Source organism: Leguminivora glycinivorella, chromosome Z (genome assembly GCF_023078275.1).
Source record: "Leguminivora glycinivorella isolate SPB_JAAS2020 chromosome Z, LegGlyc_1.1, whole genome shotgun sequence".
NCBI lineage: Eukaryota > Metazoa > Arthropoda > Insecta > Lepidoptera > Tortricidae > Leguminivora > Leguminivora glycinivorella.
The window spans coordinates 16638552-16663938 of record NC_062998.1 but is presented as its reverse complement, the minus strand read 5'-3'; the positions used below and the strand labels follow the sequence as shown (position 1 = coordinate 16663938).

The window sequence follows — 25387 nt, the reverse complement described above, 5'->3', positions numbered from 1 at the left end:
AAATAATAAGTCCTAAAATCGGGCCCCTTTTGCTTATACCCCAACCGTCCATACACAAACCACTTGCTCTTGCTTGCTTGGTGGCCTTGAGGAACGGGACAATGACGTCATCTTTTTCGTACATGCAGCCCGTAGTAACGAGTTATTAGACGTTATCACGTCAAAAAAGTTACTTTGCAGGCCTAGGCCTAAAAAATAATATGAAATCCCTTTACAGTCCTCTCGAGTTGTTGCGCCCAAAAAGCGATACTTCCCAGCCCATTTTAAGGAACGTAAAGACAATATTTCATTGCATGTTTGAGATAAATTGCATTTTGTGCCTTTTCTAGTAAAAGGGCGCTGTCTTGTCAAGAGGGCGCTGTTGTTTTGATATATGCGGTGACAGTTCAGTTTAGTATGAAAAAAATAATTCCGCAACATGGCGCGAAGTCATATGGCCCCTGTACACACATGGCCAACGGTTCCACCAGCCCTTTGTGAAACCCCTTGGCCAAGATAAGAGCCGCTGTTTACACATTGGCGAACCAATCACTTGGCATTGGCTCTTCATGAAAGATGGACGTGGAATGAAAAAATCTAGGAAGTTCTTGGTCATAGACGTTGTCAGAAAAAAAATATTAAAAAATAATAACCCCGTAGTAAAATTAAATTATTTGCAATATTAACAATTTTTTGAATATTCTGATAAGAACATTTATCTTTTTTAGGAAATACATTAAACATTTGCAAGGTTATTTTATTTCCTAAAATCTACACTATTATTGGCATAGATAAACTTATTATTTTCGTAAATATATCACTACTGTCCTCTCTGACGGCTGACGACCAACTGAATGAAGCGCCAACGTGTAAACGCAGTTGGCCATTGGCGCCAAGATCCTTTGATGTGTGGACAAAAAACCGACACGAATCGGTTGGCCGGCAAGCGCAAGCGCCAACTGCCAACTTACGGCCAAGTAGCCCTCTACACACATGGCCAAGGGGGTTGGTGGAACTGTTGGCCATGTGTGTACAGCGGCCAATATATTTCTGGTCAGGCCCCCCGTAGCCGAATGGTATTTCTGCCACGCGAAACGCCACCAAAACGCCGCAGAGATGCAATCTATCTCTATCGCTCTTGCATATTGGCGCGACAGAGCCAGCGGCCTTTTGATCGGCGTCTGGCGTCGCAGAAATGCCATCCGGCTGGCATCATAGTGTACTTACTTATAGCCAGTGTAGGAGCACCATTAGTCTACTTTGAAATCCACGGCGATTATAGATGTGGCTTAAACAGCGCGACGGAGATGTCAAAGTGACATTTGGTTTAACACCTCATAAACAAAGCTTGATTTTTATGATTTGGAGTTAGCGACCTAGCGTTCTGTGAAACATGCATTATTTTACTTATTATACACTCGCCGGTTTTCATACATAAGTAGGGATTTTCAGTATTAAATATATACATTTATAAAATAAACAAACATGCCGACCGTAATTCTACTGGACGTGTCCTTGTCCATGTCTCGTACGGTCCCTACATTAGACCCAATTGAAAATCATACCCGGCTCACAGTTGCCACCGCTGCTATAAATTCGTTTTTGGATTTTTTAAGTATTCATGCAAGATTGGAATATGTCGCTTTGGTTACTTTCTCTTCTGTATGCGAAGGTAAAGGTTTAATACTTGTGTTTATGGTCTTTTTACTTATTTAACCTTAATATCCTAATACATCCAATAAATTGTGCTATTTCGTTTTAGTGGCGGTTCCTTTTACAAGAGAATTTGAGAATATTCGCAGCAAACTGCCGGTTCTTGAAGAGGGTGATAAAACATGCCTGGATTCTGCCTTAGCTGGTGTCAGTCAGCTTATTCTTACTGAATGGGGATACCAGACACCCATGCAAATCATATTGGTATGTCCAAGTCATACATGATACTTTTACTTAGTCCAGGGGTTCCTAAAATTCACACCACAGTTTAATTCCCAATTTGGATGCTGAAGTAGATTGAAAACCCCTGGCAGACCTCATAAAATAATAAGAGTTCAAAAACCGAGTATGATGTATAAGCATATTTTCATTAATAGTAAAGTTATGGTTGTTTCATTCTTTGTACAGATAACTGATGGCAGTATAGGTTCGGGTCCAATTGGCAGAAGTAGAGCCATACAAAACCTGCCTCTTCCAGCACCATACCCTGTCAGGATTCACATCTTGCCTGTAGTCTCACCCGTTGATCCCTGTCTGCAACACGGTAATGTAAAACATTTGTTAGGCCAATATTCCACTATCATATGTTTATCATAGAAATATGATCATAGGTCTGTATGCCTCCCTTTTTCTCTAACTTGAAGAAAAAGGACGGCATGTTGCCTATGATCATATTTCTATGATAAACATATGATAGTAGACTATCGGCCTTAGTTATAATAATCATACTTTTTACAATAGGCCAGTTATGTCACAAATACAAAAAATATTAATGCCAGCACATCAAGGACTTAGTTCTCATTACTGATGGATATAAAATGTTTAGTAAGCAAACAGTTTTTAACCGACTTCAAAAAAGGAGGAGGTTCTCAATTCAACTGAATTTTTTTTTTTATCACATCACTATCATACTTTTTACAAGCTTTTATTTAAAGTGTGGCTAAAAACTGGTTATAACTATATGGTTATGGTAACATTGAATTTCACTGATTATTTTTATTTATCTGTTTTGCAGCAATGCCACTTTACCAGAAAATTGTCGACCTGGCTACTTCTGCCAATAATTCAAGTGGCAATGTCAGTCGAGGATCAGTTTACTGCCTGGACCAACTTTCAGTTCCCAGTGTAAGCTTTTCTCTATTACTAAAACTATTAGAGCAGGCTCCAAGAGGATGTTCGTTTGCAAAAATAGCGCACCTCATTCTGACTTCTGATATATATTGTATAGGTCCCAGACATCATATAAACAGATGTTGCCAAGCAGTTTTGTGGTCCCCGTCCCCCCACCCGCCAATTAAAAATTGCATACAAACAAAAAAAAATTTTCATCAAATCATGCCGTGTAGGGTAACAAAAGAAAGGGCTTATTGAATAGTTTACGAATATATAGCATACTATAACATTTACACTTTTTCTAAGAATTTTTTAGAAAATTTACGAAAATGCTTCATTTTGGAGTTCACTTTAAAACACTGTAGATTAAGAACTAATGAGTATATTTTTATAATTATTATTTTAAGTAACTAACAAGAGTCCAACGTCTACGAACCAATAGTTCGTACAGTGAAAAAATTGTATTTGGGAACAAGGGGAGCAGTCACAGATGGCGAGTTTCGATAATTGAAATATCTTATCATTTCGGTCTCTGAGTGGAGTTCCATTTGCGGACCTCAATCAGGCATATATTTATTACATAGACAGATATTGTCAATCAGTTTACACCACCCCCCCCCCCCCCTCACCCTCCCCTCCTTCACAAATATTATTGAAAATTACATAGACCTTTCAAAGCTCTTTTCAACCAAAGCTTTTTTTTTGTTTGTATGCAATTTTTAATTGGCAGGGTGGGGGGACGGGGACCACAAAACTGCTTGGCAACATCTGTTTATATGTCTGGGACCTATACAATATATATCAGAAGTCAGAATGAGGTGCGCTATTTTTGCAAACGAACATCCTCTTGGAGCCTCATCTATATGTATGATTCATAGAATAAGAAAAGGTTGTAGAGATGTAGTGTGAAAAGGGTTTCCTTCGTATTTTTCCGGAAACTTTCGTATTTGTCATGCTAGTTCAGTCAATATCAGTACATCTTGTACTGAGACTGACTGATATAGCATGACACGTACGTTCGTACGTTTCCGTAACAATACGAAGGCAAATCTTTTCGCACTACTTCTGTAGTTTTATTACTTTATTTTTATTATTTAAGCTTTATTCCTCCATATAAAACGAAATATATTTATAAATCGAAATAGGATGTCATATATTAAAGAAAAATGACGAGCACCACCAGTGGTGAAGGCCGGATTCGAACCGGCGTCTTTAGCAATCCCGGCTAACGCCATGAACATCTAGGCCACCTCGCCACAGCGGAAGCCGTCGAATTTTCTCTTCTATATGTCATCTTTGTAAGACTAGGCGTCTTTGACCAACTCTAAGGGCAAGCAGTAGGTACTTGCACCTCCTATACGAAAAAACCTTTACAGGTTTACGATATAGCTAGAGAGACAGCTGCTGCCATCTATACGCAACTATGGGAACAAATCAAATTATTTATAACAAATATTTTGATTTGTGTTTTTTTAGTAGTCACACTACTATATATAAATTAAAAATCGAAATAAGATGTCAATGACGAGCACCACCAGTAGTGTAGGCCGGATTCGAACCGGCGTCTTTAGCAATCCGGGCTAACGCCATGAACCCCTAGGCCACCTCGCCACAGCGGAAGCCGTCGAAATTTCTCTTCTATGTGTCATCTTTGTAAGATTAGGCGTCTTTGACTAACTCTTTCTATGTATAGTAGTGTGACGACTTAAAAAACACATAAATAAAATACGCAACTATGGGAACAAATCAAATTATTTATAACAAATATTTTAATTTGTTCCCATAGTTGCGTTGCGTATTATATTTATAATTCCTGTTTTTTACATTTTGTTCTTTAAATAATATTATGTTCTATCTGTGCTTCTTCCTTGGTGTGATTTTATATGGATCCCTGTATAAAAGCCTCCTCTAACTTTTACACCTATAGTTATGGTTGAGATATTGAACTCAAACCAGGTTTTGTATAAGTTGTAAATTAGGAATAAAGTACCATCTTTCTTCCTCTATATCTATTCTGATTGTGAATACGTATTTATTAATTTTCTCTATATGTATCAGGCGGTGAACGCAATAACGCGTCTGTGCGAGCAGCACTACCAGGAGTTCTCATGCACGCTGAAGTGCGGGCAGCTGGCGGCGCGCGTGCAACTGTTCCCCGAGCCCCACCCCGCCGTGCACGAGGGCTACGCCGCCACCTACACGCTGTCAAACGAGATCAACATCATGGGCTTTATGCATATTAGCGAGCTGGGTGAGTGCACTTACGGTTGAAGATTATTTATTCCCATAACAATTACAAATTCACTTACATGAGAATATCTTACTACTTAACTTAATTCTAGTTCAACGCACAGTGCTTAATTAAGTTATTCCTTAAATAACAATTCAATATTTAATATAAAATCGATACATATTGATTCGGTCAAACTGTGTTTTTTGAAAAAAAAAATTAAATCCAAATAAAAAGAAATACGGTTTGATAACTTAGGGTAAGGCGCCCCGCGCACACCAGCGTCCCCTCCCTCCCATCCCCCCGTTCCTGTGATGACTCAACCAGCAGTTTTCGTGCAAAATGATGTGCTTGCACCTATTGTGCCAGCAGCACTACCAGGGGCCCATTTCTCAAAACTGAAAGCTACAACTTACAAGCGGAAGTCTCTTTCCAACTTGTCATATTAGACATTGACAACCACTTGTTGCTTCGAGGGAGTGTTCATGCAAAATGAAGTCCTTGCATGCCCCGAGCCGCACCCCGCCGTGTTGGTCTATGGCGAAATTCCTCTCACAATATTAAACCTAAAGTTACACCTACATTCCACTATTTTATACATTTCTTTCGACAATTAAAGCCGGGTACTCACTAGCGAGCTGTAACTGTTACCGAACAGATACTGTAACGAGGTTCTAGTGTGTACGCATGTTACAGTTCGGGCTCGCGACGTCGCCGGATCCAGTACCCCGAGCGTACTCATTTAGCGAGTCGTAACTGTAACCGAACAGATACAGTAATGAGGTCTAGTGTGTACGCGTGTTACAGTTCAGGCTCGTGACGTCGCCGGATCCATTTCCTGGAGCGTACTCATTTGTGAGCAGTAACTGTAACCAAAAAGATACAGTAACCAGGTTCTAGTGTGTACGAGAAGGCCACATCACTGTAAAATTAATGACGAGCCGGATGTATCTACATTTTTGGATTGTAACTCCACAATGTCGGACGAAGGTGTCTCTCGCTTGTGCAGCATATATGTATATGTATATTTATATTTATAGATGCATTACTTTATGATACCTATCGGCCACGAAGAAGGTGGATTCAGAGAATGTACCAGAAAAGAAGTGATCTACTGTAAATAATGAAAAATAAAAAAAATTGTAACCATTATAAAAAATCACTCGAATGAGTGCAACCGATTTCGAATATTTAATAAATTTAGGAGTCTACAGGACACTATTCTCCATTTTTCCCTGTAGGAGTCTATCAATAGAAGCTATTAAATTTCTCCTCTGATAATTCACTCATGATGAAAAGTTTGACGTTCGCAGCGGATTGTTACAACCTCTCTTCTCGACGTCCACGAGCGCACTGCGAGCGCCCTTTGATTAGAGATGTGTCAACCCGGTTTGCCAACCCGGTTCAAACCGAGTTAGGCTCAACTCGGCCCGACTCGGTTTGACAGTTCACCAAACCGGTTCCAACGAGCAGACGGAACGCAGCCGAACGAACGTACCGATCGGTCCCACTCCCACATGACTCGACTCGAAAATGTTGATAACGAAACCGGCAATATCGGCATCGGAACTGCAAGCCAGCGAGTGCAAGCAGGACAGGTGTACTTTCACGCGGAAGTGGTGCCACGGCCAGAATCTGAAACACGCTCGCGGTCCGCCCGGCCGTGCGCGCTTTGGTTTGAAATCAATTATAATAACAGATGGTGCTCTTTTTCCTAATAATAAATGGGAAAATATAACAGTTTACAACTATATAGGTAATTAAATGCTTCCGCTATTCTGCCGTTGCCGATATTCTGTGAATTCTGTCTCCATTACGAATATTTTGATGAAACGAAATGAAATATATTTATTTGCATTAACTTAGTTTTAGTTTAGCTTGTTCAAACATAACTTTAATTGTGACGATTTTTAAGTCGATATATCGCGCGTCACGTTATATTATGTGTTTCGGGCATAACTTGACTCGACTCAACCCGACCGACTTGATTCGTGTTTAATTTTGACGAATCGCTTCACACGGGCTAAACCTAACCGCTACATTAATACGCTAAGGACCGTCGTAGCAACTCGGTTTGGTCAAACCGGGTTGAAACCGGTTTACGTAGAAAATCAAACCGTTCAGCCCGGTTTGCGATATTTTCGGTTTGGCACATCTCTACCTTTGATTCGCGGCAAAAACCGACAATTATCGGCTCGCTGTGAGTCGCTCGTGTTGCGTTCGTTGCAGGCTCGTGAACCACGTACACACTATGTTTTTGGTTACAGTAACGGTTACGGTTACATGCAATGTTACAGGTTCTGAAATGAGTACGTTGTAAACATTGGTTCGCTGCGAGCAGCAACGCGCACCGCTCGCAGGAGGTTCGCGAACCATGTACACACTATGGTTTTGGTTACAGTAACGGTTACGGTTACCTGTAACGTTACAGGTTCGGAAATGAGTACGTTGTAAACATCGGCTCGCTGCGAGCAGCAACGCGTACCGCTCGCAGGAGGTTTGCGAACCACGTACACACTATGTTTTTTGGTAACAGGTCATGCAACGGTTACAGTTACAGCTCGCTAGTGAGTACCCGGCTTAAGTAGAATAAACAAACTTTATTTTTAACCTTTCCAATTCATTATTCATTGTATTCAATACCTCGTTTCTCACAGGTACTCCAATATCAGTAAGCAAACATCTAGTGGTGCCGCAAGCTCAAAACGGCAACTCTTCCAACAGAGAAAATTACGGATCCAAAACTCCAACAAAGGTCAGTTTTCATTTAATTTATACTCAAATTGTATTTGGGATAGTTTTACCAGATTAAGGTGGAGGTGGAGTGTGAAATACTCTTAGATGGATTTGCACTGCTATGTAGTGAAACACTAAATACTTAAATAGCAGTGCAACTAACTAAACGAGATATTATATTTTGCACAGGATGGATCGAGCATGGATGGCAGTTCACCGGACGAAGAAGTATTGGACCACAGCAAGATGCCTAATTTCTGTGTTCTACTGCATGGGGCGCTCAAGGTAATGTAAATATCGTATACGTTTCTCAGTCTGACTTAGTTTCCTTCTTTTGTAACTTTCACCCGACCTATCAAACTCATCTTCACCATGCTGAGTGGAGATCCTATTTAGCGTCCATTGTTGGTTATATTTGTTATAATTAGGGTCACTTGCACCTACTGATGTGCCGACGGAAAGTTTCCAAAATTCTGAAACTTTCATATAGGAAAACTTCGGAAACTTTCCATACTTTGTATGGACAATTATATGGATAGAAACATTCCATTTCATAAATTTAAATTTTCTTTATTTTTCGTGAAAGTTTAGTGAATTTTTCAAGAAATTTAAGATTTTTTTGGAAAGTTACCGCAACTTGCACATCACTACTTGCACCACCGAAAATGGTGGGTTAATTTGACAGTTGACTATCCTTGAGTTAAGCGGATGGTGCAAGTTACCCTAAATGTTTTTTATTATATTCTAAATTCAAACTAGGTGGAGAACATGGCAGCGATAGTGGAGCTGGGCGGCGACTGGTGGGGCGCGCTGGTGGCGTGGAACGAGGCGTCGCGCTCGCGGCGCTCGTGCCTGCTGCTGTGCGTGCTGCGGCCTGGCGCCTCCGCCGCGCCCTGGCTCGGCCCGCTGGACCAGCTGGGCACGTGCGACGAGAACACGCCGCCATGTATGTAACTAACTATACACGCTGTTCTATACTGGAGCTGGTGGCCAAGGCTGTGCGTGCTGCTGCTGCGGCCCGGCGCCTCCATCGCTGCGCTGTTTAACTGCACGTGCCAACAAGGATACCCGACCAAGCGAAAGATTCTAATATTGAAACGCGAGCGTAGCGAGTGTTTCTAAAACTGAAATCTTGAGCGTTGCGAAGGTTTCAAGGCACAAAGGTTTAACAAACTTTTCCACCGAGTGACACAACACAACATTTTCCACCACTCCAACACGAAAAAATACTAGCTGTAAAATATCAAACTAAATCAAATTTGATATTTTTTAAATATTGCCTATGAGGTAAAAGTTGTAGGAAATTACTTTGCTCTCTTGTGAATAAAATACAATTCTGCTATTCGCTTTTGAAATACCAAGACGAAAGTCTTTACCAGTTGCTAGTTGGTGTGGTGAAAAATCAATTTTGTGCTCTGCGAACGTTTTTAAATTTACTACATTCATTTTAAAACATGTTGAAATAGAAGTTACCTACTTCAGAACAATAAGACCAAAACTAGTGCACCAAATGTTAAATTTAAAGCGTTTTCATATGCCACACAATCGGCGGTGCACCGAAACGACATGCTCGTTAAATGGCACTGCTAATTCAATGGTTTTGTTCCGCCGACTCTTTGTTCTGTCGTCGGAAGGAAACAAAGCCCTCGCTAAGTGAATAACGTATCATTGTGCCTGTTATGAAAACAAAATTATGCTTTTTGACATTTTGAATCGGCAGTACAGATTAGGTGCATCATACGTTTGTAGAGGACAATATACAAAGGTTGCTATATGAAAAATGGAACTTAAAAAGATCCAAGATCATTTAGCTAAACGTAAAACAGTTGTTTAATTGTTTTATCCTCGTCACGGTTAAACTGCTGAACCAATTTAGTTAAATATTTATATCAGTAGGTATACTCTGAGTCCCGAGAAAGAACATAGGATATATTTTAAAAAATCATCAAAAATTCTGAACTTGAATAATTTATCGGCTCCTACGTGCTAGCGGTAAGAGCGTGCGACTTTCAATCCGGAGGTCGCGGGTTCGAACCCCGGCTCGTACCAATGAGTTTTTCGGAACTTATGTGCGAAATGTTTTGATATTTGCCAGTCGCTTTTCGGTGAAGGAAAACATCGTGAGGAAACCGGACTAATTCCAATGAGGCCTAGTTACCCTTCGGATTGGAAGGTCAGATGGCAGTCACTTTCGTAAAACTAGTGCCTACGCCAAATCTTGGGATTAGTTGTCAACGCGGACCCCAGGCTCCCATGAGCCGTGGCACTGTGGCATGCGGACGTGGACTTCCGGTTTAACTAAAGTTAGTTAATACTTTATAAATACATATCGTCACTACTTTTAAAAAACTTGTATCTTCATCTGTCAATGAAAAGAAAATTGTAGTAAGTATATATTTCAATTTCAATTTCGTTTATTTCACATATAAGCTTACAGTGTAATACAACCAAAACACTTATATGGTAAAACACACATATTATTAAACAAAATAAAAAAATAGCATATCGAAAACCAGACACGAGACACGAAATAAAATCAACAAATAATATGGAATGCATATAGACTTACTGCGGTTTAAGTTTGAGGAACAGCGTGAGATACGAGATTTTTTGTTATGTGGGGGTTTTTGGGGGTGAAAAATCGGTCTAACTTATCCTTAGGTCCCGGAAAGTAGTGACGATAAGTATGTACTTATTAATTGGTAATATGTGGTAATATTAAAGGGTTTTTCTTGCGGGGATAGAAAGTTGCCCAGTGCTTTGTTACACATAACATTTTTTTACATTTTTATAGTTACTTGGACAAAACATCTCATTAAATAAATGGAAACTATACTAGTACAACACTATACAAATAGATAACCTTATGAACTTTCAAACGTGTCTCCCGCTCACGTAGGCTTGATATTATTTGATTATTAATTATGCATATTAATAACATGTGTTTGGGCGGCGGGCTAGCTAAGTGGCTTGCTTTGTGCGCGCCCCATTGTATCGGTTTGATGCGATTAATTATGCGGAGCTGCATAATAGGGCCACAGACGATAGCGTGCCGTGACGTGAATACCAATTATTTACATACTATGCGGAAAATCGCATTAGTGTATAACATTAGGCATAAATATCCCGTAAGTAAATTTCAGGAAGGACGTAAGTCGCGCCCCTAGGCGCCGGGTCGCCTGGGGCGCGCCAAGCGACGTCCCTTGCGCGTCCTTCCTATACAAAATGTACTGAGGAGACGTTTTTTAAATTACACTCAAGTGACGCGGTGCTGACGTCCGTTCCGCGCCTCAGGACATGCGTCGCCTGTGTGTGGATGGTCCCTAAAATATAAAAGAGACACCGGAATAATGGATGATATCGATATAACGAAATCTCGAATTATCTCGTTGAGAATATCGAAATGTCTAGTAACTGTATCTTACGCCCAAACCCAGCATGAGAACTACTATATTTTATAGTAAACGTTAAGTTAGTCTATAACTCTGTCAAGTATTTCGGTGTTCTCTAAAATAATAGTTACAGTAGTTACACTTTGTATCATGTATATAATGAAAGTTATACACAACACGTTAATTTGCCAGGCATCGGATTTTTTAAATTGCCGTCAATTCCCCAGTGGAATTGACAATCAATTAATTGCATAATACGATCACTCTTCAGCTCAATCAGTGTCGAATTGTCCCAGAAAAATGGAACGCAGAAAATGGAGTAGCGGGCAGCCTATTTACATGTGTAATTTGGGACATTGGGACGTGCCAAAGTCCTTGTTTTCAAGTTTTATAATTATCAAGTTCGACGAAACTACATTTTGACTTTCATGCCAATAAGTAATACGTTATGTTGTAGTAGGACAACAATTATGTTGTTTACCGATCACAGAACTTTATTTATATAGAAGAAACAAGTTCATCTATTTGTATAGGGGCCGAGCGTGTCAAATTTTGTACTGAAGTTGTTTCTTGCCTGTAATTTTAAATATGTCTCAGGCTCTTGATTGTTCATAATTTTTGTGTTGTTGCAATTGAATATCACGTAACGAGGCATTTTTTATGTTTTGATTGACTTCAACTTACAAAAATTGACGCCCGAAAGCTGCAAGCTGCGATTAAAGAAGAACAACTCAGTGGATTTCACTGAGTTCATTTGACACGCTAAGTAGATACGTTTGCTTGATCTATGGTATATATGACATCCTGTGTTACCGATATTTCTTTCGGTTCTAATCTCGCAAGTTGACACATTCCATAATATTCGATTGCATGTTTTATATCGGCCCGAAATATCACACCAACGGGAGCTGTAGAAATCACGGGGAGAGCCTTTCCCCAGCAGTGGGACTCATACACGGGTTATTAAAAAAATACTATGTACTAAATAACGCTAGAAACAGCACGTACACTTTGACAGATTATTAGCTGTAGTCCAACATTCATAGCGCCAACTCTGCGCCGATTGGGCAAGCGATTACTAAGTATTAAAATATGGAATTTGACCCACTAACCGTGAGTTAATTGGTTGGTGCAAGTGTCAGTTAGTAACTTTGTCAGTGCAGCAGAGATTTAAAACTAATTTATATCAGTTGTGTAACTCGTTTATATCCGGGTCCACGCAGAGTGTCGTGAGGCAAATGAGTTCGCGCGGGTCCTGTTGCTTGTCTTGTCTTAGACAAGTTGCTCGGCCGAGCAAAACGCGCGCACTGCCTAGCCGACGCACGTCAACATACCACGTCTGCCGCGCGAGGCAGTTGCCTCACGACGTGCCTCGCTCTGTGTGGACCCGGCTTATAACAATTGGCCACCAAGTCGAGTCATACAATCCAAGGAGTTACTAGTACTTGTGTGTTAACAACAAATTGTATATTTCCCAGCGGAGACGTACCCGGTGCGGTCGTGGCGTTCGTACAGCGGCGGCGGCGCGGGCTGTGCGTGGGCGCGGCCGCACGCGCTGCTCGCCGATGTGCAGAAGGTGCTGCGCCACGCGCGCAAGCTGCCCGACAAGACGCAGCACCTCTACAAGGTAAGAACCCAGCAAACTGTTTACCAGATGCATTTGACATAGACATAGAAAGGCTTTATTTAATATCACATTACAATGTTAAAATTAAAATAAGTGAAACAAACAGATTGATATTTCGTTCGCTACGAGTGTTAACAATTGGCCTCTTACCTACAGGCCCACGAATGCTAGTGTAGGTAAGTCCTAATGCATAGATGGTTGCAGGAACTAAACCGCCTACGCCGCGCCGCGATCACCCTGGGCTTCTCCGAGCTGCTAGCCTGCGTGGGAGCTGCGCTGGAGCGCGAGTGCGCCGCGCTGCCTGCCGGCGCGCCGCCCGAGTGCGCGCTGCAGCTCGCGCACGCCGCCGCCGCGCTGCGCGACCCGCGCACGGCGCTCGACGTCAAGCACCACCTGCAACCGCTAGCCAGCAACTTCACTGTTACCTCTATGCCACATTAGCAAACTTTCATACACACCTGCGCGGCCATGTCTCAGGGTCAAACGTAACCTACAACCGGCCATAGTTTGAGCAGATTTGAAATATGTAGACACCAGATTCAGTATTCAGTAAATCCATGTATGGCATTGGGAGATATGGAGGTGCAGTCACTGGTTGTTATCTGCGAGTTCGTTGTAGGCTCAGTTCTCCATACATCATTTTACTGGAAAAATTTAATTACAAACCTCCAATTCAAAAGTCTAATTCGGACGTGAGCTTACTGCGGACTCTTAACGAACCTATTCAACTTTTGTACAACGTTTTAATAAAGTTATTATAAGTATATGTCATGTTTTTCTTTATTATTGTGCAGATGATTACAATATTTGTAAATAAGTATATAATTTACGGTAGATAGGTTACAACCTGACAATTTTTCTTCTCGACAATTCTGCCCTTTGACATTTATCTATCTACCTACATAATACCTTTAAACAATATATGTACCGGCGATCTCGGAAACGGCTCTTACGGTTTGGCTGAAAATTGTTATGTAGAATTTTTCGGGGGTGAAAAATCGATCAACTTAGTCTTAGGTTCCGAAAATATGATTTGTCGAGTTTTCATCAATGTTTTCATGCGTTTTTCCTTATAACAAAATAGAACGCTGAGCGAAGCTGGTCGCCCAGGTTACTAGCTATTACTTCGGTCGTGCTTCGGTCAAATGACGGTGGCAGTTGACTTTGAATTTGAAGTTGCATGAAATCATGAATGAAATTCTAAGCCAGGCCCTCATGGCATGTATCGATAGATTTTTATCGTAAGTGCGTTTTCACATTATCCGATCCAATATCGGATGTCGGACCGATATCCCATACAGTACAGGCGCCATCTTGGATTATTTCTATTGAAATCCTTCCAACTTCCGATATCGGATCGGATAATGTGAAACGCACTTAGTAGCACTTAACTCCGCGCACACGGGCGACAAAACTGTTTTGTCTCCGTCGCTCGGTCTATGGGCTAGTATGAAGGTGCGCACACGAGGCGACGCAACTTTTCATACAAATACGAAAGTTGCCGAGCAACTTTGTCGCCCGTTTGCGCTCAGCCTTAGAAGATCAATAATTGCGGTCCGTTCGGATACCTTTACAATTACATTACTTCACTGGATATTATTCTTCTAATAAAATTATTAGATGCAAACAATATACCTATTTATCGACGTTAATGTAGAAGATATTGAAGACGAAAAAACGTTTTCACTTTGATTTAAAATAAAATTGTAAATAATTAGTCCTAATGTGCACGGCGAAGATATGTGTGGCAAAATAAAATCGTGTCATATGTTTGAATGACAAATGGTTGACAGTTGGGTGCGCATACTCGCATCGCATAGTGAACGACTGAACGTGAACGAACGGCTTTGTCGATAACAAAATAAATACATGAATGCCGGCTCGGTAAAACTATAACAATAACGAATTATCAATGAAAATTTCAACGGATAATGTTATAATCGCATTAATCAGTTCGAAACTATTATTATGTGTATATTACGGAACCTTAACAAGAATTTAAAAGATCCGAACGCAAAAATTTTTTTAAAGTTTGTAAGTGTGCTTTGTGCATCTAGTTTACCGTTTATTTTCACTTTAAATGGTGATTTCGTTTTCGACGATTCTGAAGCCATTATCAAAAATGAAGCCGTTAAATCTGAATCCTGGCTAGAGTCGTTTTACACCGACTTTTGGGGCACCAATATCACGAGTGATCTAAGTCACAAATCTTACAGACCTCTCACGGTGTGGTCTTTCAGGTAAGTTTTTTTTTCACTAACCTGGTGTAGTGTCCTGCTGGGCAAAGGCCTCCCCTCGCTTCTTTCACTCTACTCTGCTTAAAATAAAATACTCAGGGTTCGAAAATATCCGATATTTAAAATAAATACCAAAATATCGGATATTTATGATATATCAACTTTGATTTAATATCAATCTTGTATGAAGGCATATTATTATTTTGTTGCATTACTTATAAATATTACTTTAGATAAGGAAAAATCTGCTAAAACAACATTTAGTAGAAAAACAGTAACACACAAAAAAAAGACTATATTATTAACAATTTTTCATTTTTTAAAACCATTTTTGTATTGCAATATTTATAAAAAAAAATATATATATCGGATATTTATATCCATTGATATATATTGTCGAACCCAGCTGGATATACATATATCCGATATATATCAGATATATATCTTGATATATATCCATTGATATATATCTTTGAACCCTGAAAATACTAGGTTAAAATCTTTTATTAAATTTAATGTGGTTTAGGTCCACCTAGGCTAATATTTTTGTCCTTTTACAATTTTCCAGGCTAAATTATCTATTGAGCGGAAACAAACTTTCTGCTGTGGAATTTAAAGCAACCAATCTTGTCTGCCACATTATCAGCTGTCTGCTTCTGTGGTGTACGTTAAGAAGTATTTTAGGAAGATTAAAGAAACATAAATGCAAAAAATGCATAGATATTGGTTGGTTAACAACAGTGGTGTTTGCTGTGCACCCAGTGCATGTGGAAGCTGTGAGCGGCGCAGTGGGCCGCGCAGACCTACTGGCCGCCACAGCCTTCTTTCTAGCATTCCTATGTTACAACCAAGCTATGACCAAGACAGGTCTGCATTATTTTTATTTGACAGCCACAGTTATATTTGCTGCAATGTCCATGCTTTTTAAGGAAAATGGCATCACAGTTTTGGTAAGTCTGTTTACTAAAATATAGTACACACCATTGTTATAAGTTTGACGTGTCTGTTTGTCTGTTTGTTTGTCTGTCTGTCTGTCTGTCTGTCTGTCTGTGTGTGTGTCTGTCCGTGGCATCATAGCTGCGTTAGTCAGGAGTGTTCTTAGCCATGTTTCATGAAAATCGATCTACTATGTCGCAGTCGGGCGTTTTTTCGAAATTTTATGTTGGTATTAAATCTTTTCCTTTTTAGGGTATCTGCCTCTGTTATGATTTTATAATCATATGTAAAGAAGACAACACTTCAAGATCAAAGAAGAAGAAACAGTTTTATGATATACAATTATTACCTAGTGCAGAGGTAATCATAAGAATCACAGTTACAGTACTAGCCATAATGCTGCTATTGTATGGCAGATGGATTGTGATGGGAGGAGCACCACCAAAATTTAAACCAACAGACAATCCGGCGTCCTTCAGTGACAGCAAAATGACAAAGGTATATCTCTGTCATTATGAAGCAGTTTAACTCACTGTTTTCTTTGTATTGTTGTCCTTTAAGTTTTCAGTTACATAGAACAAAATATTTGCATGTGTAAAAAAAATCAATTTCTTCACACACCTTCAAATACTCATAGAACAAGCGCGGATCCAGCTTCGTTCCCACGGGGGGGGACGTGGGGGTCACGTGGTAAGGCCCAGGCCACAGCCATGGCCAACCTAGGCTCCAGGGGGGTCATGACCCCCATGACCCCCATGACCCCCCCCCCCCCCTGGATCCGCGGATGTCATAGAACCTAATAAACCTAATAATAGGCTAGTTTCCTAGTAGTCAAATCAGCTTCTTTTTAAGAACTGTCAAAACGATTTGCTAATATGGAATTACTATGAAATACTGAGGAGTGACGTCACGGTCAATTCATTTACTTTATATCTTTCTCTTTAACTTATTAAATAGAAATTATGTTCAAACATAACTACTGTCCATATTTTTCTACTATTTAATTATGTGGTGCTTTATTTCGTGCACTGCATAAAATATTTTATTTTAAGTATAGGAAACTAGCCAATTGTATTTATTAAAAAAAAATCTGTTTTTAGGTATTTACATTCAGTTACCTATATGTACTGAATATCCTGCTGCTGATTTGGCCACAGTGGCTGTGCTACGACTGGTCGATGGGATGTGTGCCTCTTGTTGAAGACCCGCTAGAATACAGAGTGGTTTTTGTACTGGCAATGTATTTTTATGGAGTGGCTGTAGTAATAAAATTCTTCAAAGCAAGAAGAAAGCGAGATTCATGGTTGGTATTTAATTATTATGTTATAAAGGTACTTATTGTCTGATTATTAAATACTGTATTTGATTGTAGGATTAAAGTAATGGCTCTGCTATTACTGGGACTGCCATTCTTGCCTGCTGCCAATATATTCTACCCAGTCGGGTTTGTCATAGCTGAGAGAGTGCTGTACATACCTTCAGCTGGGTACTGTTTATATATGGTTTTTGGCTTAAATAAATTATGCCATTACAAACTAGTAACCAAAAAGGTAGGTAAGGTAATATTTAATAAAAACGATTAAAAACAGCACAACTTTCAAGTAGGTGAAATTGTGTAATATGTATTATTACTTCTTTTTTCTTTCAGATGGCATCCATTCCTTATTATGCGGTGACTTTTCTAATATGCATTTATGCATTAAAAAGTTATGAAAGATCTTACGACTGGCAAAACGAGCATGCTTTATTTCTGAGTGGCGCAGAAGTCTGCCCTTTAAATGCTAAAGTTCATTATAATATAGCTAAAGCAGCTGATGCTAAACATGAATATGATTTTGCCTTGATGGAGTATAAAGAGGCAATAAGGTATAATATAATATAATTTACGTATATTTTTTAGGAATGAGTATTCACATAATATTGATTTTTTCAAATTCATATACATATTTAGTTTTATACTAATTAATAATCTATTCCAAAATACAACTTTATTTATTACTTATAAATCTTATAATTTTATTATCCATAAAATTCGAAATGATTAGAATTTGTCAACAACTTCCTCAATTTATTGATACCTACCAATTTTTTTAAGGTTGCATCCGAATTACTACCAAGCCATGAACAATTTAGGTAATTTACTTAAAAATCAAAAGGTTTACTCGGAAGCAGAATACTATCTACGAAAAGCTATTTTGAGGAAGTAAGTAAAATCTATTATCCATACTAAGTAATATTATAAATGGGAAACTGTGTGTGTCGGTTTATTTGCCCGTCTTTCACGGCAAAACGGCGGAGCGACGAATTGACGTGATTTTTTTAAGTGGAGGATGTTGAAGGGATGGCGAGTGATATAGGCTACTTTTGTCTCTTTCTAACGCGAGCTAAGTCGCATAAAGCCGTTAAATCTTATACTTTTAAACGAGCAATTCTTGTATATTTATTTATTTATTTATATATATATTTATTTACACTGACGATCTCGGAAACCGCTCTAACGATTTCGCAGAAATTTGTTATATGGGGGTTTTTGGGGGTGAAAAATCGGTCTAACTTATCCTTAGGTCCCGGAAAACGCGAATTTTCGAGTTTTCATGCGTTTTTCTTCGCGCGCCATCTCGTGTGCAGTAGTTGTACTGTTAAGACAGAATTCTTTCGGTCGATGTAAGTACTATTTATTGCAAACACTAGATGGCGACACAGGTCAAGGCTAAAACGAATAGAATATTTGAGTTTTTGTGGCGAAATGCGCGCCATCTCGTGTGGAGTAGTTGTGTTGTTAAGACTGAGAATTCTTTCGCTCGATGTAGGTACTATTCATTTTTGAACTAGATGGCGACACATGTCAAGGATACGAAACAGAACCGAGAGAAGCTCGGTTGCCCAGATATTAATAATTTAACAATGCATGATTGATGACAATGCAAATTATTACTCGTATTTGGGCAGCAACATACATAGTTCTTGAAGTAGGCAGGGCCTCTTCCATAGTTCAAAGAGCAATACCAAGTGCATAGGGGACGCTAAATCAGGAGTATCAGGACCTGATACAGATACAATACAATACAATACAAATACTCTTTATTGCACACCTCAATACACGAAACAACATAGCAAGTATAAACAACAACTTAAGAGGTAAAACAAGAGGCGGTCTTATCGCTAAAGAGCGATCAGATGTAGTGCGAAAAGATTTTCCTCCATTTTACTCGTATTTGCGGAGCATCGTAGTTCTTAAAGGGGACAGGGCCTCTTCCATAGTTCAAAGTGCAATACCAACTGCATAGAGGACCCTAAATCAGGACCTGATATCTAGTCTAATTTGTACCTTATAGTTTTATTCTCACCCAGCATCCAGTGGTAAAGGTGGTAACTACAGAAAAAAAAATACTACAGAACCGACTTGGCAGTTATTGGGTCTCATACTAATTGTCTGGACACTCAGGATCGACTTCCCGGCAGCGTGGATGAACTTGGGCATAGTGCTGGCGAGTACGGGGCGGTACGACGAGGCGCAGAAATCCTACACGAACGCGCTGCGGTACCGCAGCAACTACCCGGACTGTCTCTACAACCTGGGGAACTTGGTGAGTGACTGGCTGAGATATTTCTATAATAACAATCAGGTACTCCCGATGAACCGCGCGGTGCGTACTCGTACTTTGTACGTACAATAGGGAACCGGGCGGTCTAGCTCAACTTGAACTCTCGCCCGCGAGTCGCGATTGATGTATGAACCCTTTCGGCCGCGTATGTAACCGAGTTTTGTAACCAGGTACCAAATAAGATTTTTTTTTCTTTTCTCGTAGCCAGTTACGAACTAGTAAAAGTTACCATGAAAGAATTTCTGTTCTTGTTTTGTATTTAAAAAACTAAGTTATCAAAAACGATGTTAAATTCTTATTTTGTAACTTTAAGAGTCTGTTTCAGAATCTCCACGTAAAGTCCTGACTAAAATATCTGGGACTTACTCAGCACATAATAATGCTAAGGCCTATACGGTCTAAAACTGTAAGCAAAATTATGCCCTTGACTCTACGTACATACTAGGGTATGCAAAAACCGGTTAACTTAAAAAACCGGTTAATAACCGAGACTTTTCCTTCAAAACCGGTTAACCGGTTATTAACCGGTTTTGAGGATTTTTAGTAAATGGCCGTACTACGCAATAATTACCATTACCTTTAAGAATTCTGATGTTGATGATATCGTAGCAGGTATTACTTGCACGATGAAGATAATTTTTATCCAGTTTTGGAAATTTTGTAAAATGCGGAAATTGCTAAAAAAGGCTTGCGTGGTTTGAATGTGATTCGTCAGTTTTGCGTTTTCTAGACATGTCGCGAAGGTCTACAGCTCCCAGAGCCCCTAGTAATACAAGCAATTGATGTAAGAAAACCAAGATCTCCATTTTACCTTTCTTTTAAAAAATATAGTTTGACATATACGGTAGACTCCGGTTACAACGACGCTCAAGGGACCGCTGATATTACGTCGTACTAACCGGATGTCGTACAAAACGAATTTAATTTCTTTTAATTAAAAGTAATATCTACATCTCTATTACTAAAACATTTCAATCAATAGGTTTATTTACAGGGTATTATTATCATAGTATTAATACCTTATTTTATTGTGACTTGTTTAGTTAGAAAAAGTAATTTTTAGTATACGTGCTTGCTCATCATTTGTAAGTAAAGCTAGTTTATACGCAATCGAAAAATACAAATTGGGTTCTATTTAGCTTATTAAGATTACACCCGAAGCGAAAAAATTGTTAAATTTTTAAAGGCAATACTCCAAAAAGTTACATGGCCACAATGTAATCTTGCTACTTGTTGTAGGCAAGACAGGGGGCCGTGCTCGGGTGGAACTAGCTTTGTTTTCTCAATTTACTAGTAAAACTAAAAACGTTGTCGCTCGTCGTTGCAACCGGACTTGACGGACGGATTCTGTGTAAAATGTGTCGTAAAAAGCGGCTGGTCGTTAAAATCGGAGTCGTAATAAACGGATGTACTTTCAAACTATCACATACGAAAACCAAATAAATACCTGTGCTTATGTCGTTGTAAGAGGTTGGACGTTAGGTCTATGCGGAGTCGTAATATACTAACCGGACTCTACTGTATTGTATAAAATGTATAATTGAGTAGACTCGGGACTAATTTTTAAAACAAAATCATTACAGATAATAATGTTGTCAATGAAAAGTAATGAATAAATCTTTATTATTACAAAACATTAAATAATTACGTATTTTTGAACCTTTTTATGCCTAATTTTCCAAATTTTGAGAAATAAATACAGTTTCGGTTATTAACCGGTTAGAGACTATAAAAACCGGTTTTTAACAGAGGCCAAAAAGTCTCGGTTAACCGGTTTTTCGGTTAACCGGTTTGCACACCCTAGTACATACCTCCCTAAGGATAACTTTAGTTTATTATGTACTGTGTTTGTGTAGTGCCTTTCAGTTAAGTGAATTCCTATTGTTAGTTTATATTTTTGTGTACAAATTGGTAAAACAATAAATAACACAGAAAATTAATTACCTACCAAATTGCCCAATTTCCTTCTATTGTTAATCTATTCGAAAATGTTATGGCTAAAATTAATACACATAATTTCTGTTGTAACTTGCAAATTTATTTATTTAATAAGATAATGTTAAAATTAACTATTAATATAGAGCAGATGATACCGCAACTTGCACTAATTCTAGTACACTTTTGAATATTTGCACTATATCAAAAGCATGCACTTCATTAAAGTAGTCTGTGAGTGCCGAATTGTCCATTACAGCCCTCCAGTCTTCAGAATCCACGTGCTCAAGGCACACCCTTGAATCCGGAGGAAATATATATTATGTTTACTCATCGCTTTCTGCAGCAATGGTATTGGCATAAGGTGCACCATAGAGCACCAAAAACACATTTTGATTACAACTTGGTTACCAACAAAGAATAAAAAATCTGATATCATAACTGGGAAAACAATTACGAAAAAATAATATAATAATCTTAGTTTGTAACTGGCTACGAGAAAAGAAAAAAAAATCTTATTTTGTACCTGGTTACAAAACTCGGTTGATGAATCACCCGGTTACAAGAAAAGAGAAAATTTTCTTAGTTTGTACCTGGTTACAAAACTCGGTTACATACGCGGCCGAAAGGGTATGAACTCGCACGCGAGAACGCAAGTTGTGTTCAGCCGCCAGGTACCTATGTGAGAGACTGAGGGTCGGTTGCACCAAACCGTCTGTTACCGAATTTAGCGTTCGCAAAACTTTTTGTAAGGTCAGTCGGGGTAATAGTAACTACGGGACAATTGTAACTAATCGAAATATCTTCCATATTTTACATCATTTACTATAGTTCCATATATGTCCAGATAGCGTATTAAGCTCTTTCATCATTTAACCGTTGATGGTGTTGATAGTCCTAATGATCTCTGATCTACACGACCGTGAAGTTTTCGACGAAATTGGTAGTATGCGCGTGAGAGACAGCCTCTCAAACATTCCATAAAAAATATGGTTTTAATGTGATTTAACATTTTTTTCTACAGTTAGTTGCATAATTATAAACTTTCTTATGTTTGTATTGTATGTCCTTCAATATTCTGATTTTCATGTTTTAATAGTATATAGGTATTTAAGCGATAGTTTAAATTGCCCCCCTTAAATTGCGATGGAGGCTAATTTCGACTATTTGGTAGTTTTAATTGCCCCGCCATATTTTATATGAAAATTGTATTTTTGTATGTTATTGCATCGATATTAATACCTCATTTAAGTCATTTAGTGACTCTGGCTCTGGAAAGGGCTAAAGTATATTTTATTGAACGTCACGTCATTGTGTATTATCGATTATTTTAAGCATTTAGTCCCTTATTGGTTTTATTATGAACAGAGAATAAGGTGTGCGCGGGTACACGGTATGCACCTATAAACACAGTATCGACAGATTTCTAATAGGCACGATTCCCATCACTACTTAGTATGGAGACCAGTTTTAATTACCCCTCTGACATCTTGTAAGTGTTTTTTTACACAAACCGGCAGGCTTACATAAAAATGAGTGTTTAAGTTAGGTTCCTTACGTTTTGACAAACCACATGATATCCGGTTTACCAGTGTAAGTTCACCGTAACGAAACTTATTATCAATAGTTGGAATTCGCGAACGGCTCGCTCGGCTTTCTGCCATCTGCCATCTAGAGCCAGATGAAATAAAACCTAGATAACTAATCTAGAGTGTGAAGGCAATCAATTGTCATTAAAATTACCGTTGATAGTAGTTTTAGGCAGTCAAAGTTGTACTTTATAATTTAGTAGTCGCATTTGTCCCGCTTGGGAAATTCCATAGACTTCTGCTGTGTGACGTTGATGTGTCTATTAACTGTGGTTGATGCAACTGGCTCTAACCCCCCACACTAAATGACTAGAGTGTTATAATTTTGAACGCTGGATGTGTGTATAATCCGTCTGTGTCATCTTAGCTTGGCAGCAGCGTGAACGTTTTAGATGTGGTGTTTTTATTTCGAAACCGATTTTCTAACAGATCTTTAGGCAGGTATTTTTATGGTAATGAGTAAATCTTTATAAATTGTGTACCTACTTTGTTTTAGTATCTCGACACAAACAAATCTGACCACGCACTAGAGAGTTGGCTGCATGCAATAAAACTGAAACCTGGACATAGACTCGCATGGACGAACATACTCGCGCTATTGGATAACACAGGTATTTGTAATTTTATACTCAGGACTAATAACATTATGTCATACAACGAAATATTCAACAGAAATAGCTGTACACCGACCTACATTGTCAACAGAATTAAAAAAAAATTGCGCACCTGTTGGAACAGCTGACGCTAAAGTACGCTAAAGTAAAAGTGAACTAGATGACGCTATACGGCATAATGTTTTAAATTGCCTACTTTTGAAAACCAAATTTGTATGTTACCTGTAGTCCGTACAGCCACATACAATTGGAAAGAGCTTTAACACTGCAATTTATGATTATAAATCTTGTACTTCAGAGTACAGACGAGTCAGCTTTTACTTACCTAACTGTGCATTATTATTATTTTTTTGCTGATTTTATTTGTACTTTAGAGATTGTATTATTTCCAGGTCAATTTGACAGAGCGCTTCAGATAATACCCCTCGCGATTGCATCGGTCCCTGATGCGCCCTCAGTCCAGTTCGCCATCGCGAACATCTTCGGCAAGATGGGACGTTACGAAGAAGCCGAGAAACACTTTCTCAAAGCCATTGAGCTGTTTGGGCGGAGGGTGCAGGCAATACATTATGCTAACCTAGGCAAGTAGCTATTTCTCTTTATAGTTTATACCTTCTACCATTTGGTTTCGCTCGGTCAGTAAGTAATGGTGCTCTTAAGCCGCGTTTATATTTGTCTGTTGTGTTGTGTCGTGACGCATCAGAACGGTGTTGTGACGGCTTGTGTTGTGTCGCGTCACAAGCGATCCCGGTCCGCGTCAGACCGGCTGAGGTGGGGGGGGGGGGAGCAGCGACACGACACAGCTCCTTTGGCTAGTGTGAAGTTGTGAACGCGCCAGTCTTGTGTCAGAGCTGCAAGTACGAGTATGGATGGCGAACTGCTCGTTGAATACGTACGGCAATACGAAACAACAAAAAAAATACTGATGAAATTTTTCAGGATCACTCTCAAGCTCTTTAACGAGACTATGAAACTCGCCTTTACGCTCTCTTTTTCTATTTACTGGATGAATCCAATACCTCCTTCTCTTTTTTTCTTTTGTAAGAAGCGTAGCCAGCGCCAACAATTCATCTTCAAAATCGGAATCTGAATCGGATGATTCTTGAAAAAACATTGTGAACGTGTGAGCTATCCGAGTGCTGTGAACGAACTGATAAAAAATTGCGTCAGAATGCGTCATAACACGTCATATTAATGTGAACAGTAGCCATCACGACAGAGAGCATCACAACACGACACGACAGACAAATGTGAAGTTAGCTTACACAAGCAATTTACATACCATTTCCGCTTTCGCTTCATAGTTGGTGCGTATGGAACAAACGCAGCAATGGTATGTAGATTGCTTGGAATCGTGTTGCCCGTGTGAGCACCTTAAGTAATAAAGTTGTAATATACATTATAATATTATTTTTCTCTTGCAGGCGTACTATATCATCGGTGGAAGAAGTACAGTGATGCCGAACGAATGTATAAACGTGCTTTGAAATTACAACCAAATTTTAAAAGTGCTCAGAAAAATCTTGAAACACTGAAACGGTTGACTTTAGTAACATAAACGTTAGATATTTTTATCGCTTAACTTAATTCTACTATTTAAGGTATCTTTATATGTACATTTTGAAAAAAAGGTACATAATTTACTGAATAAATACTCATTGTGGTAATTAAATATTTTTTC

The 25387-nt window shown here is 39.1% G+C and overlaps 2 protein-coding genes across 2 annotated transcripts; both read left to right on the top strand.

Moving 5' to 3' along the window:
* The first annotated feature begins 1321 nt into the window (after positions 1–1321).
* LOC125241683 (integrator complex subunit 14) lies at positions 1322–13556 on the top strand. The gene is made up of 10 exons (XM_048150264.1): positions 1322–1651; positions 1742–1896; positions 2101–2236; positions 2708–2817; positions 4864–5056; positions 7693–7790; positions 7961–8056; positions 8531–8717; positions 12642–12790; positions 12995–13556. The coding sequence occupies exons 1-10, from the start codon at positions 1465–1467 to the stop codon at positions 13229–13231; spliced, it is 1548 nt and encodes a 515-aa protein (XP_048006221.1). The 5' UTR covers positions 1322–1464; the 3' UTR covers positions 13232–13556.
* A 1065-nt stretch (positions 13557–14621) lies between these two features.
* LOC125241313 (protein O-mannosyl-transferase TMTC4-like) lies at positions 14622–25387 on the top strand. The gene is made up of 11 exons (XM_048149726.1): positions 14622–15030; positions 15596–15977; positions 16216–16461; positions 17064–17266; positions 17336–17513; positions 17612–17829; positions 18059–18166; positions 19409–19550; positions 23589–23703; positions 24099–24287; positions 25131–25387. Exons 1-11 carry the CDS (start codon positions 14759–14761, stop codon positions 25262–25264), a joined length of 2187 nt encoding a protein of 728 aa, XP_048005683.1. The 5' UTR covers positions 14622–14758; the 3' UTR covers positions 25265–25387.

What these genes read in the sequence shown, in the direction of transcription:
- LOC125241683 (XM_048150264.1), top strand. Translation starts at nt 1,465, where the DNA reads ATGCCGACCGTAATTCTACTGGACGTGTCCTTGTCCATGTCTCGTACG. An exon ending in TATGCATATTAGCGAGCTGG is followed by an intron (nt 5,057 to 7,692) that starts GTGAGTGCACTT and finishes CGTTTCTCACAG; the next exon opens with GTACTCCAATATCAGTAAGC. An exon ending in GATCCAAAACTCCAACAAAG is followed by an intron (nt 7,791 to 7,960) that starts GTCAGTTTTCAT and finishes TATTTTGCACAG; the next exon opens with GATGGATCGAGCATGGATGG.
- LOC125241313 (XM_048149726.1), top strand. Translation starts at nt 14,759, where the DNA reads ATGTGTATATTACGGAACCTTAACAAGAATTTAAAAGATCCGAACGCA. An exon ending in AAAATGGCATCACAGTTTTG is followed by an intron (nt 15,978 to 16,215) that starts GTAAGTCTGTTT and finishes TTTCCTTTTTAG; the next exon opens with GGTATCTGCCTCTGTTATGA. An exon ending in ACAAACTAGTAACCAAAAAG is followed by an intron (nt 17,514 to 17,611) that starts GTAGGTAAGGTA and finishes TTTTTCTTTCAG; the next exon opens with ATGGCATCCATTCCTTATTA.